We start from the raw sequence: 16,852 nt of genomic DNA on the forward strand, positions 1-16,852 counted from the left end.
AGGACATGTTTTGCTTATTGTTCCTTTAACAGCAAGAAGTAAAGAAATCAAGTATTATTGTATATTTTGTAGTTTCGGCGTATCATCTATGTAAGTCTTGAGAATGGCTAAAAAGCGGCTGCTAATATTCCACTTGAAACCGTGTCCAGGCAGAGTCATAATAAACAAGCAGCTATGTGCTGAGGAGTAGGGGGTGTGCGGCGCTGTGCCAGATGCCACGCAGCAGAGAATAGCTTAGTGCAGGGTGCTTCTAGCTAGGTGAGCCTGCTAGGTCACCCAGGCAAGCTCTTTCTTTCCACCCAGAGGGTGGCCTGTGACCAGAGGCACAGACGCCACCTGGGGGCTTGTTAGAAATGCAGACTCTCCAGTTCACCCCGACCTACAGAAGCAGAGCCTGCGTCTTAGCAAGAGCCTCTGTGATTGGTCTGCACAATTAATTTTGACAAATAACGAACCAGGCCTTTCTGAGATTCTCCTCCTCACATATAAAGAGAAGCACTGCATTTTACTTAATGAGGATGAATGGAACGATCCCTATGAAAGGGGCCTGGCCCTTCAGGCTGCTTCCCTCATACAGCATGGGGATAAGAACGCATACATACAAGTGTGCTCTGAGGTCCAATGTGATAAGAGACACCAAAATAGCATCCATATACTGTGAAGAGGCTTTTTTTTTTTTTTTTTTTTTGCTGCTATAATGTGCAGAAGGTAAGAAAAGTCCCTGATGTCAAGGAAAGAAGGAAACTCAGAGAGGGAAACGAAACTAACACATCCAAAGCAATGGCGTAAGTCAACTGCACAGCCCTGACCGGAAGAGCAGCAGGATGGTGCTGAGGATGGACTGAGCGGGTGGGGCGGTGCTGAATGGGTGGGTGTGCAGGAGGGAAGGACCTGGCTGACTGGGAGTAGGTGGTGAGGGTGCTCCTTGACAAAGAACTAGCATGGAGCTCCCGTTGTGGTGCAATGGGATTGGCAGCATCTTGGGAACGCTGCGATGCGGGTTCAATCCCTGGCCCGGCACAGTGTGCTAAAGATCAGGTGTTGCCACAGCTGCAGCTTGGATAGGAACTGGGGCTTGGACCTGATCTCTGGCCCGGGAGCTCCATAAGTCGCCAGGCAGCCAAAAAAGTAAAAAAAAAAAAAAGGGAGTTTCTGTTGTGGTGCAGCAAAACGAATCCAACTAGTATCCATGAGGACGCAGGATCAATCCCTGGCCTCAGTCAGTGGGTCGGGGATCGGGGGTTGCTGTGAGCTGCAGACTCGACTTGGATCCCACGTTGCTGTGGCTGTGGCGATGACAAGGCCTGTAGCTGTACCTCTCTGATTCGACCCCTAGCCTGGGAACTTCCATGTGCCACAAGTGTGGCCCTGAAAAAACAGAAAAGGAAAAAAAAAAAAAAAAAAGAACTAGCACAAGCAAAGGCAAGGAGCAGGACTGGGTACAACCTGTGGAAGAAGAGGGAGAGGAACCAGGGGTGCTGAAGGGGCAAGCGGGCCAGTGGCCAGGCCTCCAGCGGGTGCTTTCCTGCTACCTCATCTTCTCTCCAACGCTCTGAGCAAACCACAAGCAATTCTGTGCTGTCACCTGCTTGACTGGGCTGCACTGAGTTAACTGAGCAGTCAGATCTGTGACCCCTCGGGGTGGAAGCAGGCCCCGCCTTTGGTCCTGGCAGGCAGATGCTGGCAGGTAAGGCTCACAAGTGTCAGGGTGAAGCCTGTGCAGGAGCACTGTGAGGCGGGGCAGACAGGCAAGGCCCCTTTCTCAGCTGTTCCCACTGTGTCTGGAGCAGGCTTCCCTCTGGGAAACCAAGCGATTCCCAAAGACCGTTATTTGGTAAGACAAAAATCTTAAAGAAACTTAGATTTAAGTAATGTTGCACCAAAAAGAGTCTCAGGGGTTAAAAGCAACGTCAAGTGGAGTTCCTGTCGTGGCAGAGTGGTTAATGAATCCGACTAGGAACCATGAGGTTGTGGGTTCGGTCCCTGGCCTTGCTCAGTGGGTTAACGATCCGGGGTTGCCGTGAGCTGTGGTGTAGGTCGCAGACGCGGCTCGGATCCCGTGTTGCTGTGGCTCTGGCGTAGACCAGCGGCTATAGCTCTGATTCGACCCCTAGCCTGGGAACCTCCATATGCTGCGGGAGCAGCTCAAGAAAAGGCAAAAAGGCAAAAAAAAAAAAAATAAAAAAAAAAAAAAAATAAAAAGCAACGTGAAGTGTAAGCAGAGACTTACCTTCTTAATGGGGGAGATTTTACTAACTTTCTCACAAGTAGATCACTTCTCTTCTGCTAATTTTTGGCAATTTCTAGGAGAAACTGTTTCTGGGCTGCCAAGTTTGAATGCTGCACATGTAGATGGCTTACGATGCTTTCCAAAACAGACAGTAGAAACACAGGGCACTCTAGTCCTGGGACTCTAGAAAGGCCGAGGCCCCTGGCAGCCAGGTCAGAGAATGGGGACTCAAAGTAGGAAGCTGCTTGCTTTTCTGGACCATTACTGGTAAGGAGATCTTCAGGTCACCCAGCCTAACTCGGCTTGCATGATTCTAGCTTTGCTTTCTCTGTGAGGGACGGTATCTTGTGACTTAGAGGAAGATGAATCTGTGATAAACAGAAAATATATTGGCTCACCAGAGCAGAATAAGGGGCCAAGACTGATGAAAGTACAATTTCCAAAGCTGAATGCCAAGGCTCCGTAACTGGTCCCAACAGTCAACTGCACAAGTATCAGGTGAGAGGAGACCTGACTCAGGAGGAAAAGGAGGTGCTGAGCTGGTGTGCGGGGCACAATCCCTCGAAAGCAAGGGGACAGTCCTCTTCGGGATTCGTGAGCGCACCTGCTTCCTAAAGAGAGTGTAGATACACTGAGCAGAGACAGGATGATGAGGGGGCTCAGCACAGGAAGAGAAGCCTCAGAACTGCCCTCCAGTGTTAAAGGGCAAGTCGCACGGAGGCTCGGAGGGTGGAAGCAGGGAGGCCAGCATTCACTGAACACAGAAGGGAGGCCAGGAGGGGCAGCCTTCCCCTCCCCGAGGCAGCAGCAGAAGCAGACAGAGCCGCTGGCGCTGTGACAGAAGCACTGATGGGACACAGTGGCACTGACCCACTGAGACCCCACCTGACCCTGAGAATCTGTGAGATTGTAGACACCCAGAGCCCTGCAACCAGTCGCCCAAGGCCAAGGAGTCTAAATGAAGGAAAAAGAACCCATTCGTAAATCACAAGCTCCTAAACTGTGTTAAGGAGCAGCACTGATAATCCAGGTAATTATGGAACCAAAAGTCAAATGTGATTTATTTTAGAAGAACGATCTTTTTTTTTTCTCTCTTACGGTTGCACCCGAGGCATGTGGAAGTTCCCAGGCTAGGGGTCGAATCGGAGCTACAGCTGCTGGCCTACACCACAGCCAGACTAACACAGGATCTGAGCTGCATCAGGGACCTACATGGCAGCTCATAGTAACACCAGGTCCTTAACCCACTGAGAGAGGCCAGGGATCAGACCTGCATCCTCATGAATACTAGTTGGTTTCTTAACCTGCTGAGCCACAACTGGAACTCCTGAAGAATGAATTTTAAAAGGCAAATCTGTCGGCTACTTTTAGACATTCACTTGGAGATGCCTAGAAAGCCTATGGAACTGAGTTGGGCTCCACTGTTCTGGGTGATCTGCCCACGACTTACAGAGGGAGGCGGTGGTGCTGGTGGGGTGTCCGTATCCAAATGCACTCCACCCTCCTCTATCAGCAGGAATCCTGATTCTGGGACTTCTATTTATCTGAGCTGCCCCACTTAACTTAACTGTGAGGCCACCACCTTACCTGTAGCCCTGTTGGCTCCTAAGGTCTTTTGGCTCTAAAATCTGATTCTTGGAGAAACTAAACCATGGCACAAATGGCTAATATTGTACAAGTTTAGAGGAGTTAGAAAGACTGAGTTTCTTTTTGGCTGGGCCTGCAGCATGTGGAAATCAATGGACCAGGTATCAAACCCAAGCCACAACAGTGACAACACAGTCCTTAACTGCTAGGCCACCAGCAAACTCTAGAGGAATTAGAAAAAGGCTAATTTTAAGTCTTTATGCAAATGTAACAATTATTATTATACTATAGTGGTATGTGTTAATAAGTGATATTCTTTTTCTTTCTTTTTTTTAACAGCTGAACCTGTGGCATATGGACATCCCCAGGCTAGGGGTCAAATTGGAGCTATAGCTGCTGGCCTACACCACAGCCGCAGCAACACCAGATCCGAGCTGTGTCTATGACCTACACCACAGCTCTCGGGAATGCTGAATCCTTAACCCACTGAGTGAGGCCAAGGATTGAACCTGCCTCTTCAAGGATACTAGTTGGGTTCTTAACCTGCTGAGCTATGATGGGAATTCCGGAAAGTGATACTCTTGCAATAAATATTCTTGGACATTTTGATTAATCTTGGATAATGGAATTATGGAAGATGATACCAAGATTAATACTCTGTGAATCACATTAAAAATGGAAAATAGGAGTTCCCATCATGGCGCAGTGGAAACGAATCCAACTGGGAACCATGAGGTTGTGGGTTTGATCCCTGGCCTTGCTCAGTGGGTTAAGGATTTGGCGTTGCCATGAGCTGTGGCAAAGGCCAGTGGCTACTGCTCCGATTAGACCCCCTAGCCTGGGAACCTCCATATGCTGCAAGTGTGGCCCTAAAAAGACAAAAAAAAAAAAAAAAGGAAAACATTCATGCTTCAGAAGTCATAAAACTGTAAAGGGATGCAACATTTCTCCAAATGTGCTGTGGGGAAAGGAACATTGATGTCAACAATCAGTGACATGATGACAAAGGCAGGGAGGTACAAAGTATTACGTGATAAAGTTAAATGGGTATCTTTCCTTTAGGACTATGACAAGCTTTTGATATTATAATGTACACTGTGGCCTAAGAAGGGCAGAGAACCCACCTGTGTCCCCCAAACTCATATGACCATGGCTCTCTTTTCTCTAGAGGCTTCTGGCTATACTAGGGTCTGGGAGAACACACTTTGGGAAACCTAAGAAATTATCAGCATGTCAGTCAAAGGTGGCGGCAGGCAGGCGATTTCCCGTGATGGACCATCTACAATAGAGGTGGGCCTGCTGCTTCCTCTCACCACAGCCAAGCACGCTGCATGCAGGGATTGTGCTGAGTGTATCTGCGTTTCCACCCTCGGTGCTCAGCACAGCATCCAAGACCTCTATTCATGTCTAATAAAAAAGGAACTGAACAGGTTCCACCAAACAGGTGTCTAAAACCTGGCAAAGATTCCAAAGTGGGAGTTTCCATTGTGGCTCAGGGGTAATGAACCTGACTAGGATCCACAGGGACACGGGTTCAATCCCTAGTCTAGCTTAATGGGTTAAAGATCGGCACTGTCACAAGGTGTGGTGTAGGTCACAGATGTGGCTTGGATCTGGTTACCATGGCTGTGGTGTAGGCCAGCAGCTATAGCTCCAATTGGACCCCTAGCCTGGGAACTTCCATATGCTGTGGGTGTGGCCCTCAAAAGACAAAGAAAGATTCCAAAGTGATCCTCGGAAACAGTTTAAGAAGGAAATTGGGCTCTCCAAGAGGAACTGAAATGTCAGGGGGCTGGGAGCATGTGCTCTCTGCTGAGGATAAAATGAAAGGGTGAGCAGAACTGGGGATCCCGTGAAACCGGAAGCTGTTTCCTGATGGAAGAGCTGGTGAGGGTTCTGGAACCCTTTGCTGCCCTGTTACCTCTGAGCCTCTGATCTGGTGCTGGACCTCGTGGTGGCTCCGGAGGGCTCATCCTCTTCCTCTTCATCCTCTTCCTCATCTGACTCCTGGTCTCTCTTGTCCTCAGTTGCTTCAGAAACCGATTTCTGGCGTTTTCTCTCTGGCTCTGAGGATTCTGCGCAGATAGGAGGGTAACACCTGGATTGTACAATTCCCAAAGACACTTCCAAAGGACAGCGCCACGGGGTTCAGAACAGAGGCTATCAGAGACTTGGAGGCAGCAGAAGCGGTTTTCCACTTCCTTTTAGTTTTAGCACTTACGATTCTCAACTGTTTAACTTAATCTCAAACACATTTGGGAGAGTTTACGTAGCAGTTCACAGCCAGCATTTGTGGAAAATTCGCATGTACTCAGAAAAGCATCTGGGACATACCATTTCTGACACAGGATTAGAGCCATTTCACAAGTATTTATGTAGTATCAATACTAGCTGCACCCCACTGGATTGTTCCTCGTCCAAAGGAAAACTCTTACGAAGTGATTCTGAAATGATAAGACTCCGTAATTAAGAATCTACCACAAGCGTACCGGCGTCCTCAGACAGAGTGAGCGACCGCTTTGGCTTTCTTCCTCTCCGACGCACACTTGCTATAGATTTTTCTTCACCGTCGTCCTAGACACAATAAAATGAAAGTCAAGAGGGTGGTCATTTGAGTATTTACTAAGTTTATTTCCAAAGGACACGTCTTGATAGGAAAATGAACACTTACATTGCTTCCAGTTCGCTCGTGTAGGCTGGGTGGTTCTCTACTGGACTCATCTTTAAGAAAAGGAAAACCTCTGTCTGCATCAGTACTTTCTTGGTGTCAAATTAAATTTCAACAGTCTGCATTGCAGACTGAGTTGCACTCTGACTGTACCAGTGCTAATCAAAGTAGAGTTACAGGACTTCCCGTCGTGGCTCAGAGGAGACGAATCTGACTAGCATCCATGAGGACACAGGTTCGATCCCTGGCCTTGCTCAGTGGGTTAAGGATCTGGCGTTGCTGTGAGCTGTGGTGTAGGTCACAGATGCGGCTCAGATCCCACGTTGCTGTGGCTGTGGTGTAGGCCAGTGGCTGCAGCTGATTCGACTCCTAGCCTGGGAACTTTCACACGCAGCGGGTGCAGCCTTAAAAAGACAAGAAGAAAAAAGCAGTGTTACACAATTTATCACTATTTTTTGCATCCGCCAAGCAGAGGTTGAGGTGGAATACCTCAGTAGAGAGCAATCAGAATGAAGATCAGGACACCCAAGTCTGCATTTCAGATTCGTCCGTCATGAATAAGCTATGGGACCTAGACAAATTACTTAAATTCCCTGGGCCCCCGTTTTCTCATCTGTGACCACCTTCAGAGTCTCTTGGCTCAGATGCTCTGAATTTGGAAAGGGTAGAGGGAGGTTATTCAGGAGCTTTCAGGAGCGCCCTAGGGCCCAGCAGAAACTGGAGGTCAGGACTCAGACCTCACTGAAATCACACTGAATTGAAAGGTAGGAAAAACGTCATCAGGTAACTTGATTTAGGCAATTTGTTCAGAGTCACATAACTAGCAGGTTGGGTGGGAGCTGGGATTCCTTCGACTCCACATACTTATACCATGGTATGTATTTGCTTCCTGTAGATGTTATCATTTTCTGGGAATGAATCTTGGTTAAAAAAAAAAATGAAGTGCAATTCAAGGCACTCTTTGAAGCTAAAATTATAAGGATGCTGATTAGATAGTCAACAAGCCCAAGGTGGACCTTTTAGTGACAAAATGACTGTGTAGCTGCCTTTCCTGAAAATTCACTACACTAACGTAGATGGAGGCACTAAAAACCAAATAAAAAAAGAAAAAAAAAGCCACTGAGGTGAATCCAACATTAAACTGGTCATAATTACACAGATTCAGAAAACGACTGCACAACAAAAACCTGGAAACATAATCATATAGCTTAAAATAGTCCTTAAAGAGCATTCAAGTAGATTTTCCATATGGATTTAAAATATTATATAATTATGAATAAAAAGTGGTTAAAACAAAAACCTAAGCAGAATCTCCTTTCATTAAAATAACAAAACCTTAATTTTCAAAGAGGCAAGAAAAAGTAAAATATGATCACAAAATCACACACAGAGTTAAATGCGGAAAAAATTTTAACTTACATATTTTCTTTACCTTGCTGATCAGAATATGTACTATTTAATCTGACCATGCTATTTATTTGATCAAAAATAGCTGTCTTGCTCATCTTTTTTTGCTTATGTTAACACTTTAAAACACACCAACAGTGGTTCCTTTTGCTTTTATGTAAAAAAATATAAACCACAAAATTAATATATACACTTTGTAAAAATTCTGAAAAATGCAAGCCACAGCAAAAACATGAAATGTTCCTATTGTCTCGCTGTTCAAAGGTAATCATTATCAACTTTTTGGAATATTTTTTTCTCCTTGGAGTGAGAACATAAATACTTCATTGAAACAATTTTATCTTTTTCATCCTAGCTCTGGAAGCTGTGCAGGCTGCTTTCAACAATAGACTCTTGGGCTGAATTGCTGTTTTCCTGGTCAGTGCCCAGTCCCCAGGCTGATCTATTTCTCCTTTTTCGTGTCCGGTACAGTGTGGTTTGGACACAGCACTGCCTTCCCTCTTCTTTTTGTTGCCTTCACCCTCCTCTTTGAAGGCTTCCCAGACTAACAAAACTGAGAGTGACTCAGATCAGGGGAAAAGCTGGTAGTTCTAAGTCTCTCCTGGCTACAAGAAGAGCTGCTTTTATCAAGGAAGCCACCCATTTTTGCTGAGAAAGAATAACATTCTAAAACCCTACCCCACAGCCAGGCTCCCCACCTCTTCCTTAGATCATATACAGAGCAATGCTTCTAGGTCTATACCTGATTGCATCACTTTCAGTTTGCTGCCAGGTGGAGACTGTTCTACCTAAATTTAAACAAACAGAAAATTCGAGTCAATATTTTGTCATCATCACGCAGAAGCTCAATCAGTAATGTAAAGGTTTAGGACCCCTGCCTATTATGTGGACAGAATATTTGAATCCTACTTTCCTTTCTGTAGCTGATTAAGTATACCAAGCCAATATGGATGCCTATGGTTCTTTCTACAAGGAGAACTGGGGCTGCCACAGCCTCTTCCAAGCCACCCTGCTGCCACACTGGGGAATGAGCACTGGGGGTGACACGGGGAGGCCCAATATTAGTATTCCCCCACTCTGGTGAACCATCTTACATGTTGACAACTGTAATCACACACTTACATGTGGCTCTTTGGTTTTGTTGTCTTACAAGAATTCCAGTGAGATAATTAATGCAGGCATTGTTACAGAACTTTATATCCAAGGGAATGGAGTCTCGAGGCGGCCACATGATTAGCCCAGTATCACAGATCTGAGAGTAAGTGGTAGAGCTTAGGCTTGAATCCCATTTGCTTTTGTTAGGTCTGCAGACATATGTTTGTTCTCTTTTTTTCTTTTTTGGCTGCCCCTTGGCATATAGAGTTCCTGGGCCAGCAATCAGATCTAAGCCACAGCTATGACCTACACTGCAGCCGCAGCAACGCGAGATCCTTAACCCACTGTGCCAGAGATCAAAACCGGCATCTCAATGCTCCAGAGATGCCGCTGATCCCCCTATGTCACAGTGGGAACTCCTGTTTGTCCTCTTAATAATGCTATCATTGAAACTCATGCAACAAAATCTTGATGCAATGATTCTGTTGGGTACGCCTTTCAGAATCGAAGATAAAAGGTGTTAAAATGATAAAGTAAGAATTTCCCTTGTGGTACCACAGGTTAAGGATCCAGCATTGCCACAGCTGTAGTACAGGTTGCAATTGCTACATTGCAATTGATCCCTGGCCACGTGTTGTGGGTGTGGCCAAAAAAACAAAACCAAAAACCAAAAAAAAAAAAACACACACAGAGAAATTTTACACTGATTTTCTTGCATTGAAATTAGGTATATTCTATGATAAAAGGAACTCCACAGAAAGGAGGGATTGGTGAGACACTCTGGAGGTTTCCATAAAACAGCTGCTATCTACAACTTATACAGGAGTTCCCGCTGTGGCTCAGTGGTAACAAACCCAACAAAGATCCATGAGGATGTGGTTTTCAACCCCTGGCTTTGCTCAGTGGGTCTGGGATCTGCCACTGCTATGAGATTGGTGTAGATCTCAGACGCAGCTCAGATCCTGTGTTGCTGTGGCTGTGGGGTAGGCCCGAAGCTATAGCTCTGATTTGACCCCTAGCCTGGGAACTTCCATATGCAGCAGGTGAGGCCCTAAAAAACAAAAATTAAAAAAAAAAAAATCATATAAAACATCTATTTTCTATATTTTAATCAAGAATGACAAGAATATAAGTGTTTAGATAATTTTTATACAATAAAACTCACAGGTGAGGATGGAATCAGGTGGAATTACAGCTGATATGTTTATATGAAACTAACAGTAATGAAAGTATTATTTGAAAGTATTATTTGAAAGTCGATGTTTGAAAGTCTTTTAAAGCTTTTCAAACACTTAAAAAAAATGACAGCTAAGAATACTAATATGGCAGAATACGCTTCTCAGGCCAAGAGCACACACGTGAAGAGTTCTCATTGTTGCAATTACTTACTGTGATAATGCCAGCATCTGTTCTGCAGTCATCTTCTAAAAAATAAAGATCTCACTTAGAAAATCGGTTTGAAAATTTCTTGCAAGGGATCTGAAAACACACCAAATACCTACTTGTTTTTAATGCTGTTTCTACCGGGTATTTACGAGGCCTTCCTCTTTTTCTTTTAATAATTATTGGCTGATCTTCCTAAGGGGGAAAGGAAAAAAAAAAAAAAAGCAACAGAAAAGTTTTATCCTCTTTACATAAATAGTTTGTTTTCTCAAAATGGGATTTAGAGGAGTTTCCATCGTGGCTCAGCGGTTAATGAAACCAACTAGCATCCATGAGGATGTGGGTTTGATCCCTGGCCTTGCTCAGTGGGTTAAGGGTCTGGGGTTGCCATGAGCTATGGTGTAGGTCACAGATAAGGCTGGGATCCCGAGTTGCTGTGGCTGTTGTGTAGGCCAGCGGCTGCAGCTCCGATTTGACCCCAAGCCTGGGAACCTTCATATGCAGCGGGTGCAGCCCCAAAAAGACAAAAAAAAAAAAAAAAAAAAAAAAAAAAAAAAATAGGATTTAGAGTTTTCCTAAGAGATCTCAAATCTCAGCTTTGTCTCTTAAAAATATGTGACCTTGGGCTTAGGGCTTCATTTCTGTCAGCACAGTTCCCTCACCTGATAAACAATGCTAACTCGGGTATGAATACACGGAGCCTGGAGAACATGAGATAACGGGTAACAGAAGTAACCGCTCAGTGTCTGCTTTTACTTCCGTAATAAATACGTATGCCCACTTAAATGTTGATTTAGTCTTAGTGACCAAATGCGATCCCTTATAAAAAAAAAATAAAGGAGGCTACTGAAAACAAACAGAGCTATTAAAAAGCTGTATCCAGACTGGATATAGTCATATCCAACTTGGCAACAGTTATCGAGAAGATCTGGCCAGTGCACAGATTGTTTCCCTTGATTTCTGAGCCTCCGTCTCAGGTCACTGCGATGCTGTGCCCTGCCGGGCTCTCTGTGAATCTCAAGGGGCCTGGAGGAGGCAGGCCTGGAGGGCTGCCTGCTTCCGCTTCTGCAGCCTCCCAGGAAGCCCTGACTTCGCCTTGCACACTGGGGCCCCCGTGGCACTTGCGGCAGGCCTTCTGCACACCCTGCTGCTGCTGTTGCTCCCATTTTGTACTGCTGGACTCCAGGGTTCAGCAGATCCCTGTTCTCTGACCTGAATTGGTGCCTGGCCTGGCCATGCTAAGCTGCTGGGTCAGGAATTGACAAGGACACCGAGGTACAGCTCTGGGCTGATCCCAGGTGGCCGACAGAAGTAGGTCTCATACAAATGTTTGTATAAAATAAAGATGCAGAGGACAAAATTAATCACAATGACAGTGATAAAGTGCACTGCACGAAATGCTGTCCCACTCTACTAAAAAAAGAGAGCTACTTCAAAAGCACTTAAGAACTTTGGGTAAGCGCTCTGAATGCATTTTATTTGTTTTTAGTCCCTAAATAAATCTGAGCAAATAAATACGAAATACATTCCTCACCTCTTGAGATCTTATGTTGTCGTCGTCGTTCTGCTCTGTCTTGTCACCGGCAGCTTCACTGCTGCTGTACTCATCTGTAGAAAGAGCAGAGCCCCATTCACTGCTGGGGACCACAGTTGCTTCTTCACCAGGACACCTACCAAGGCGACTTAGGTTGTCCCCATTACACAGGCACACTGACTCCATTCTCAGGTGGACACCAAAGTTACTAAGCTGGAGCGTGGTTAACCAGTAAGAAGCATGCTTTGGGTAGAACAGGATCCATATTCAAAGTGAGTCCCGAGCCCTATGGATAGTCAGCACGGCAGTCTGTGTTACAAGGCAAGGCAGATCAGCAAGCCGCAGTTTCAGCTGGCCAAGCCTGGCGAGAGAAATGCTGACTACTTTGAGGAATTAGTTGCCTCACGGAGCAATCCAGCTAAGCAGATGTATCACTCACCTTTTTCTTCCATGGCCCTTGAAGCAGTGTTGTCTGTCTCAGAACTTGTTTTAGATAATTCTTCTAAATCTCCAGGGTTCTCTTCCTATAGAGAAGTTGAACAAGACAAGAAGCTTCTTTTTCATACTCAACCCTGTTTTCCTTTATCCTCCCAACATTTTCCTTTCTATTTCAACAATTTCCTAGTCGTCTTTTAGATGATTGTTGGAAATTTTTTTTTTAAAAAGTTAACTATTTTGCTGTGCTGGAGACTATTCAAAAAGATACAAATTCTGAAGGCAGCAAAAGAAAAGCATGAGATTTGGTTCATCTATAAAGCAACAAGGTCATTATGTTTTTCCCTGGAACACAGAAACACTCCTCTCCCTCACCCTGGACTTTTCAGGAGAAGCTCCGAAGAAAGAACTGAAAGGAATTTACAGATTTTGCTTTCCTTGCTGGGTGGTGGAGGCTGAAAGACTGGGGAAAGGGATAATGCAGAAGGTGTCAAGAAGAATTCTGGGTATCCAGCTGGGCTGATTGATTGATTCTTATTTTTGGCTGCAGCCATGGCATGTGGAAGTTCCAGGACCCAGGATCGAACCTGGGCCACTGCAGGGACCTGAGCCGCAGCAATGACAATGCTGGATACTTAATGAGCCACCAGGGAACTCTAGCTGGTCTGATTTATAGCAATGATCTCTCAATGGTTAAGTTATTTGCCCTTGGTTTCATGCCCTTGAGCATGAAATACCAAATTGTTTATACTATAATATCAATATAATGTGTAAACAAAAATATACAAATTCAACTTGAAATCCAAGTACTATTTTACAATATGAAGAATATTACCTGTATATGTGACTTTTAAATGAAAACGGTTAAGGCAGCGTATATTTAAACTTAACATTAAAAACCTTATATGAAGTTGAAGGGAAAATAAAAGGGTACTCTCTAATCTGTTCCTCTCCAAATTTTGGAGTATTGTTTCAAGGTTTTTGTTGTGGATAGGGCAGAGGGAGTGACGGGCTTTTTAAAACCCAGTTTCTCTCCTTGGCCATGATCAAGTGAAATTCATGACAATATGTGACTTCACTCTTTGGTTGTTAAAATGCTCTTATTACTTTTTATTTAGTTTACCAGTTATGGGGGGAGAAACTATGAACTGGGTTTAGTGAGCTGGCCGTCGGCTGCATATACTTTTATATGCTGACGTAAATACTTTTGGAATAAGCTGGAAAAAAGTATATTAGGGAGAGAACATAGAGAGAGAATGAAAAGAGGGCGGGAGATTGGGGCAGACAATGAGAAGTACCGAGTATCAGAGATGGAAGTGTACTCGAGAAGAAGCATCTACTAGGAAATGGGGAAAATCTGGGCCTAGGACAGAGAGGGTAACAGCAGAAATAAAAATCTGTGAGCCATTTCCTATATCACAAGATGAAAATAAGATTGCAGGAAAAAATGGCAATGAGTGAGGGAGCCCAACCTTAGACTATCTATATTTTAGGGGTTGGAGGTATGGTAAATAGAAGGCCAAATACTAAAATTTTTAAAAAGTATGTATCACTGTATTTCACTGTTCTGCTGCAACGATACCTGTAACAATGCAAACTACTCTCTGGAAGAAAGCACCCAGAAACCTAAAGAAATCAATAATACGACTGAACAAAACCTCATGATTACATCTAAACTGTGATATTAGTACAATCTTGCAGTTTAAGATTATAAAGCGCAACTTTTTTTTTTGAGAGAGAGCCTAAAAAATATACACCTTTTATAATGGAGTGATTATTAGTAGTGGGATAGTAGAACTATATAAAGTACACACAATGATGTAATTAGGTTACCCTAAAACTTAAAATTAGCATGTGGGAAAATACCTTTGTATCTTGTGGCTCAGCTTCTGTTTCAGAACACTGCCTCTGTGCTGTTTCTATTTTGGAATCCGGGACATCAGGATTATCATCTGTAAATCAGTTTGGGCAGAATCACAAAGGAATAAAAGCCAAATGAAATGCACAGTTCTATTTTAAGACAGTTTGAGACTTCCTTCCTAGGCTTATGGTACCTCGAAGGCAAAGTTCTTCCAAACGTATTTATAACGTCATGTGATTTGAGCACTGAACAATGGCCTGGGCCCTAGCAAAGCTAAAAAATACAAAATGAAATAAAAAATCTACAAACGCTCAAATGACAACAACAAGGCAGGAAGTTCCAAGGAGAGAGTTTAGGACACAGAGTTTCCAGAGATGCTTTTAACTTCCCGAACAAGTTACCACCTGAGAGGTTCTGGGACTAAGACCATGATCTGGGAATCCGATTTTCTTGGTGGAGACGAAGTCACAACTCTTCAGAATCTTAACTTCGTTATTTATAAAACGGCAATAATACTGAACTCACAGTCATTGGTAATGTGTATAAAGTACCACAATAGTACCTAGCTATAGTATGAACGTGATAACTATAAAAAATAATGACATGTTCCTAAGGAAAAAAGGAAAACATTTAACTGTGCCTATTCCTCATATATTACTGAAAAGTATTTACTGAGTTTGCAAATTGTGTCAGGTACTAAAGTGTCAAAGTCTGCATGGTCCAATATGGTAGTTACTAGCCACAGGCGGCTGCTGCAATTTAGATTAACTCTGAATACAGTTTTAAAACTGTCTTTCATTTACACTGACCACACTCAAGTGCTCAACAGTCACGTGTGGCCAGCAGCTACCAGCAGACGAAACAAGTAGAGAACATTCCCATCAGTGCAGTGGGCTCCATCGGGGGGCACCGTTACCGATGAAGACGGAGTACGGCAGGGCCATTAATACGGCGTGTTACCACAGTGCTTCGCTGCTTCCGTGGGGCACCCGTTTATGATATAAGATACGGAGCGCAGTGGCACCTGGCCGAGTCCCAGACCCAGCTTACAGAGGGAACCTGGTTTTCTGTGATTTCCAGGGGCTGGGTCTTCCGCAGGAAACGATCCAGTTTCTAGATCAATTCCAGAAAAGACTCTGGAAGTATCAAGCTGGTTTGGAAACACTACACTCAAGAATTGTAAACAATTACTAAGCCTCAAGAATTTTCTATGTTATAGGCCCACTGTTTTGGATGTGAAAATAATATGATTTTCAAAGATGTCTAAAACAGAAACATACATATTGAAAATACCTAGTTCATCTTCTGAAGAGAGGTACTGCTTCTTTCTTTTTCTTTTAGGCATATGCCTTTCTTCCTCTTCAACCTGGAATTAAGAGTGACTATATTAAACAACAACAACAACAACAATAACAACAACAACAAAAGACAAAAAAAAAAAAAAAAAAAAAAAAGACTGACTATATTAAAAGACAGCAGAATTTGGATCCAAGTCTACTTCAAGGGGGGGGGGGCAGTGTATTAGTTTCTACCTTTGGAATAAATTTTTTAAAAATCTTAGAATGATACTTTTGGCATCTAGATTTGGATTTGACTCATTTTGTAAGCTTGGGTCTTTCTTAAAAGATTTTAATATAAATTCAAATAATAAATATCCAAATCTACTTCTGATTACATACTGTATTTGAATAATCCTAAAATACATTAAAAAATTCTCATTTTACCATCTCTGAAATCAAATTATGTCTTCGAATGGATGGCATGTCTAAATTAATTACAGCATTTTCAACCTCTTTTAGTGGCCCATGAAAGGGCTGCTATATTAAAGAGCGGTGTACGAAAAAACCATCTTGACTGTACAGTATGGAGCTGTCCACCCAACCCTGGGACCTGCCGATCACCTAAAAAGCATGAATAAGTGACACTGATACGGAGACTCTTACTATATGCGTTTAATTTTTAACATATACAAAGACGTATATCCTTTGTGTACAGAAGAAAACACAATGCATAAAACATGAAATACTTGAGTTTCTTGTGACAACCCACCTCTGTAGGACTTGCTTCAACACCGTGACCTTTTACTGCGTTGTCTTTCCCACCATTGGCTGTCCCTGAGAAGCAAATATGAAAAAAAAGAAAGAAACAAAACTCCCCCTTAAATATGTGTTCCAATATTTATTTTAGGGGTATGTCTGGAAGGGGGAAGGGAAGAATACTTTACAACTGATTATGGTGGGACCCTCACAGCTACGTCAGCTGGGTTCCATGACTTCCATTTCTAGACAGGAGTAAATGGGGCTCCGGGAGGGAAGAGGCTCCCTGGAACACACACAGAAGACTGCAAGGCCACTTCCTCCAGCTCGTGTAGCAGCACGGAATGAACAAGTGTCCAGAGAAAACTACAGACACTGCTTCAGCCTCATCAGGTTAGCAAGCATCCAATACCAAAGTCTAACAAATACCAACATGGGAGAAGGTGTGGGGTGACAAGTGGTGTACGCTTGGGGACAATGCACACACTCAGTGAGGCTGAAGAGGTGCCATCCAATCTGCAGTTCCATACCTAGAGTTACGGGGACGTCGCATGGGTGCTGGGGCAGTGGGACAGTATCCTGCGTGTCAGCTCTCTTGTAATTGGGACAAGCTGTA

General features: G+C 43.9%; 1 protein-coding gene across 7 annotated transcripts in view; it reads right to left on the minus strand.

Annotated features, from left to right (window-relative positions):
- Positions 1-16,852, minus strand: part of BOD1L1 (biorientation of chromosomes in cell division 1 like 1) — a 57,141-nt gene that overhangs the window by 2,537 nt on the left and 37,752 nt on the right. For 2 of the 7 annotated variants that reach the window (XR_014813624.1, XR_298893.4), the window contains exons 15-26: positions 16,250-16,314; positions 15,494-15,566; positions 14,206-14,291; positions 12,344-12,428; positions 11,905-11,978; positions 10,490-10,565; positions 10,377-10,411; positions 8,635-8,680; positions 6,489-6,538; positions 6,307-6,391; positions 5,739-5,892; positions 2,231-2,598 (exon numbers count right to left, since the gene is read on the minus strand). Coding sequence is in view for 4 of the 7 variants with exons in the window: in XM_003128856.6 (XP_003128904.3) it covers positions 5,739-5,892; positions 6,307-6,391; positions 6,489-6,538; positions 8,635-8,680; positions 10,377-10,411; positions 10,490-10,565; positions 11,905-11,978; positions 12,344-12,428; positions 14,206-14,291; positions 15,494-15,566; positions 16,250-16,314 (829 nt within the window). In the remaining 3 variants the exon portion in view is untranslated. The remainder of the gene's footprint in view (positions 1-2,230; positions 2,599-5,738; positions 5,893-6,306; positions 6,392-6,488; positions 6,539-8,634; positions 8,681-10,376; positions 10,412-10,489; positions 10,566-11,904; positions 11,979-12,343; positions 12,429-14,205; positions 14,292-15,493; positions 15,567-16,249; positions 16,315-16,852) is intronic. The other 5 variants (XM_084973852.1, XM_005656497.4, XM_003128856.6 and 2 more) reach the window with 3 other exon arrangements.

The sequence above is a fragment of the Sus scrofa genome, chromosome 8, assembly GCF_054392235.1.
Source record: "Sus scrofa isolate SSC_HxYL_T2T_F1_AM1 chromosome 8, Sscrofa_HxYL_maternal_Yorkshire_Landrace_v2.0, whole genome shotgun sequence".
Lineage (NCBI taxonomy): Eukaryota > Metazoa > Chordata > Mammalia > Artiodactyla > Suidae > Sus > Sus scrofa.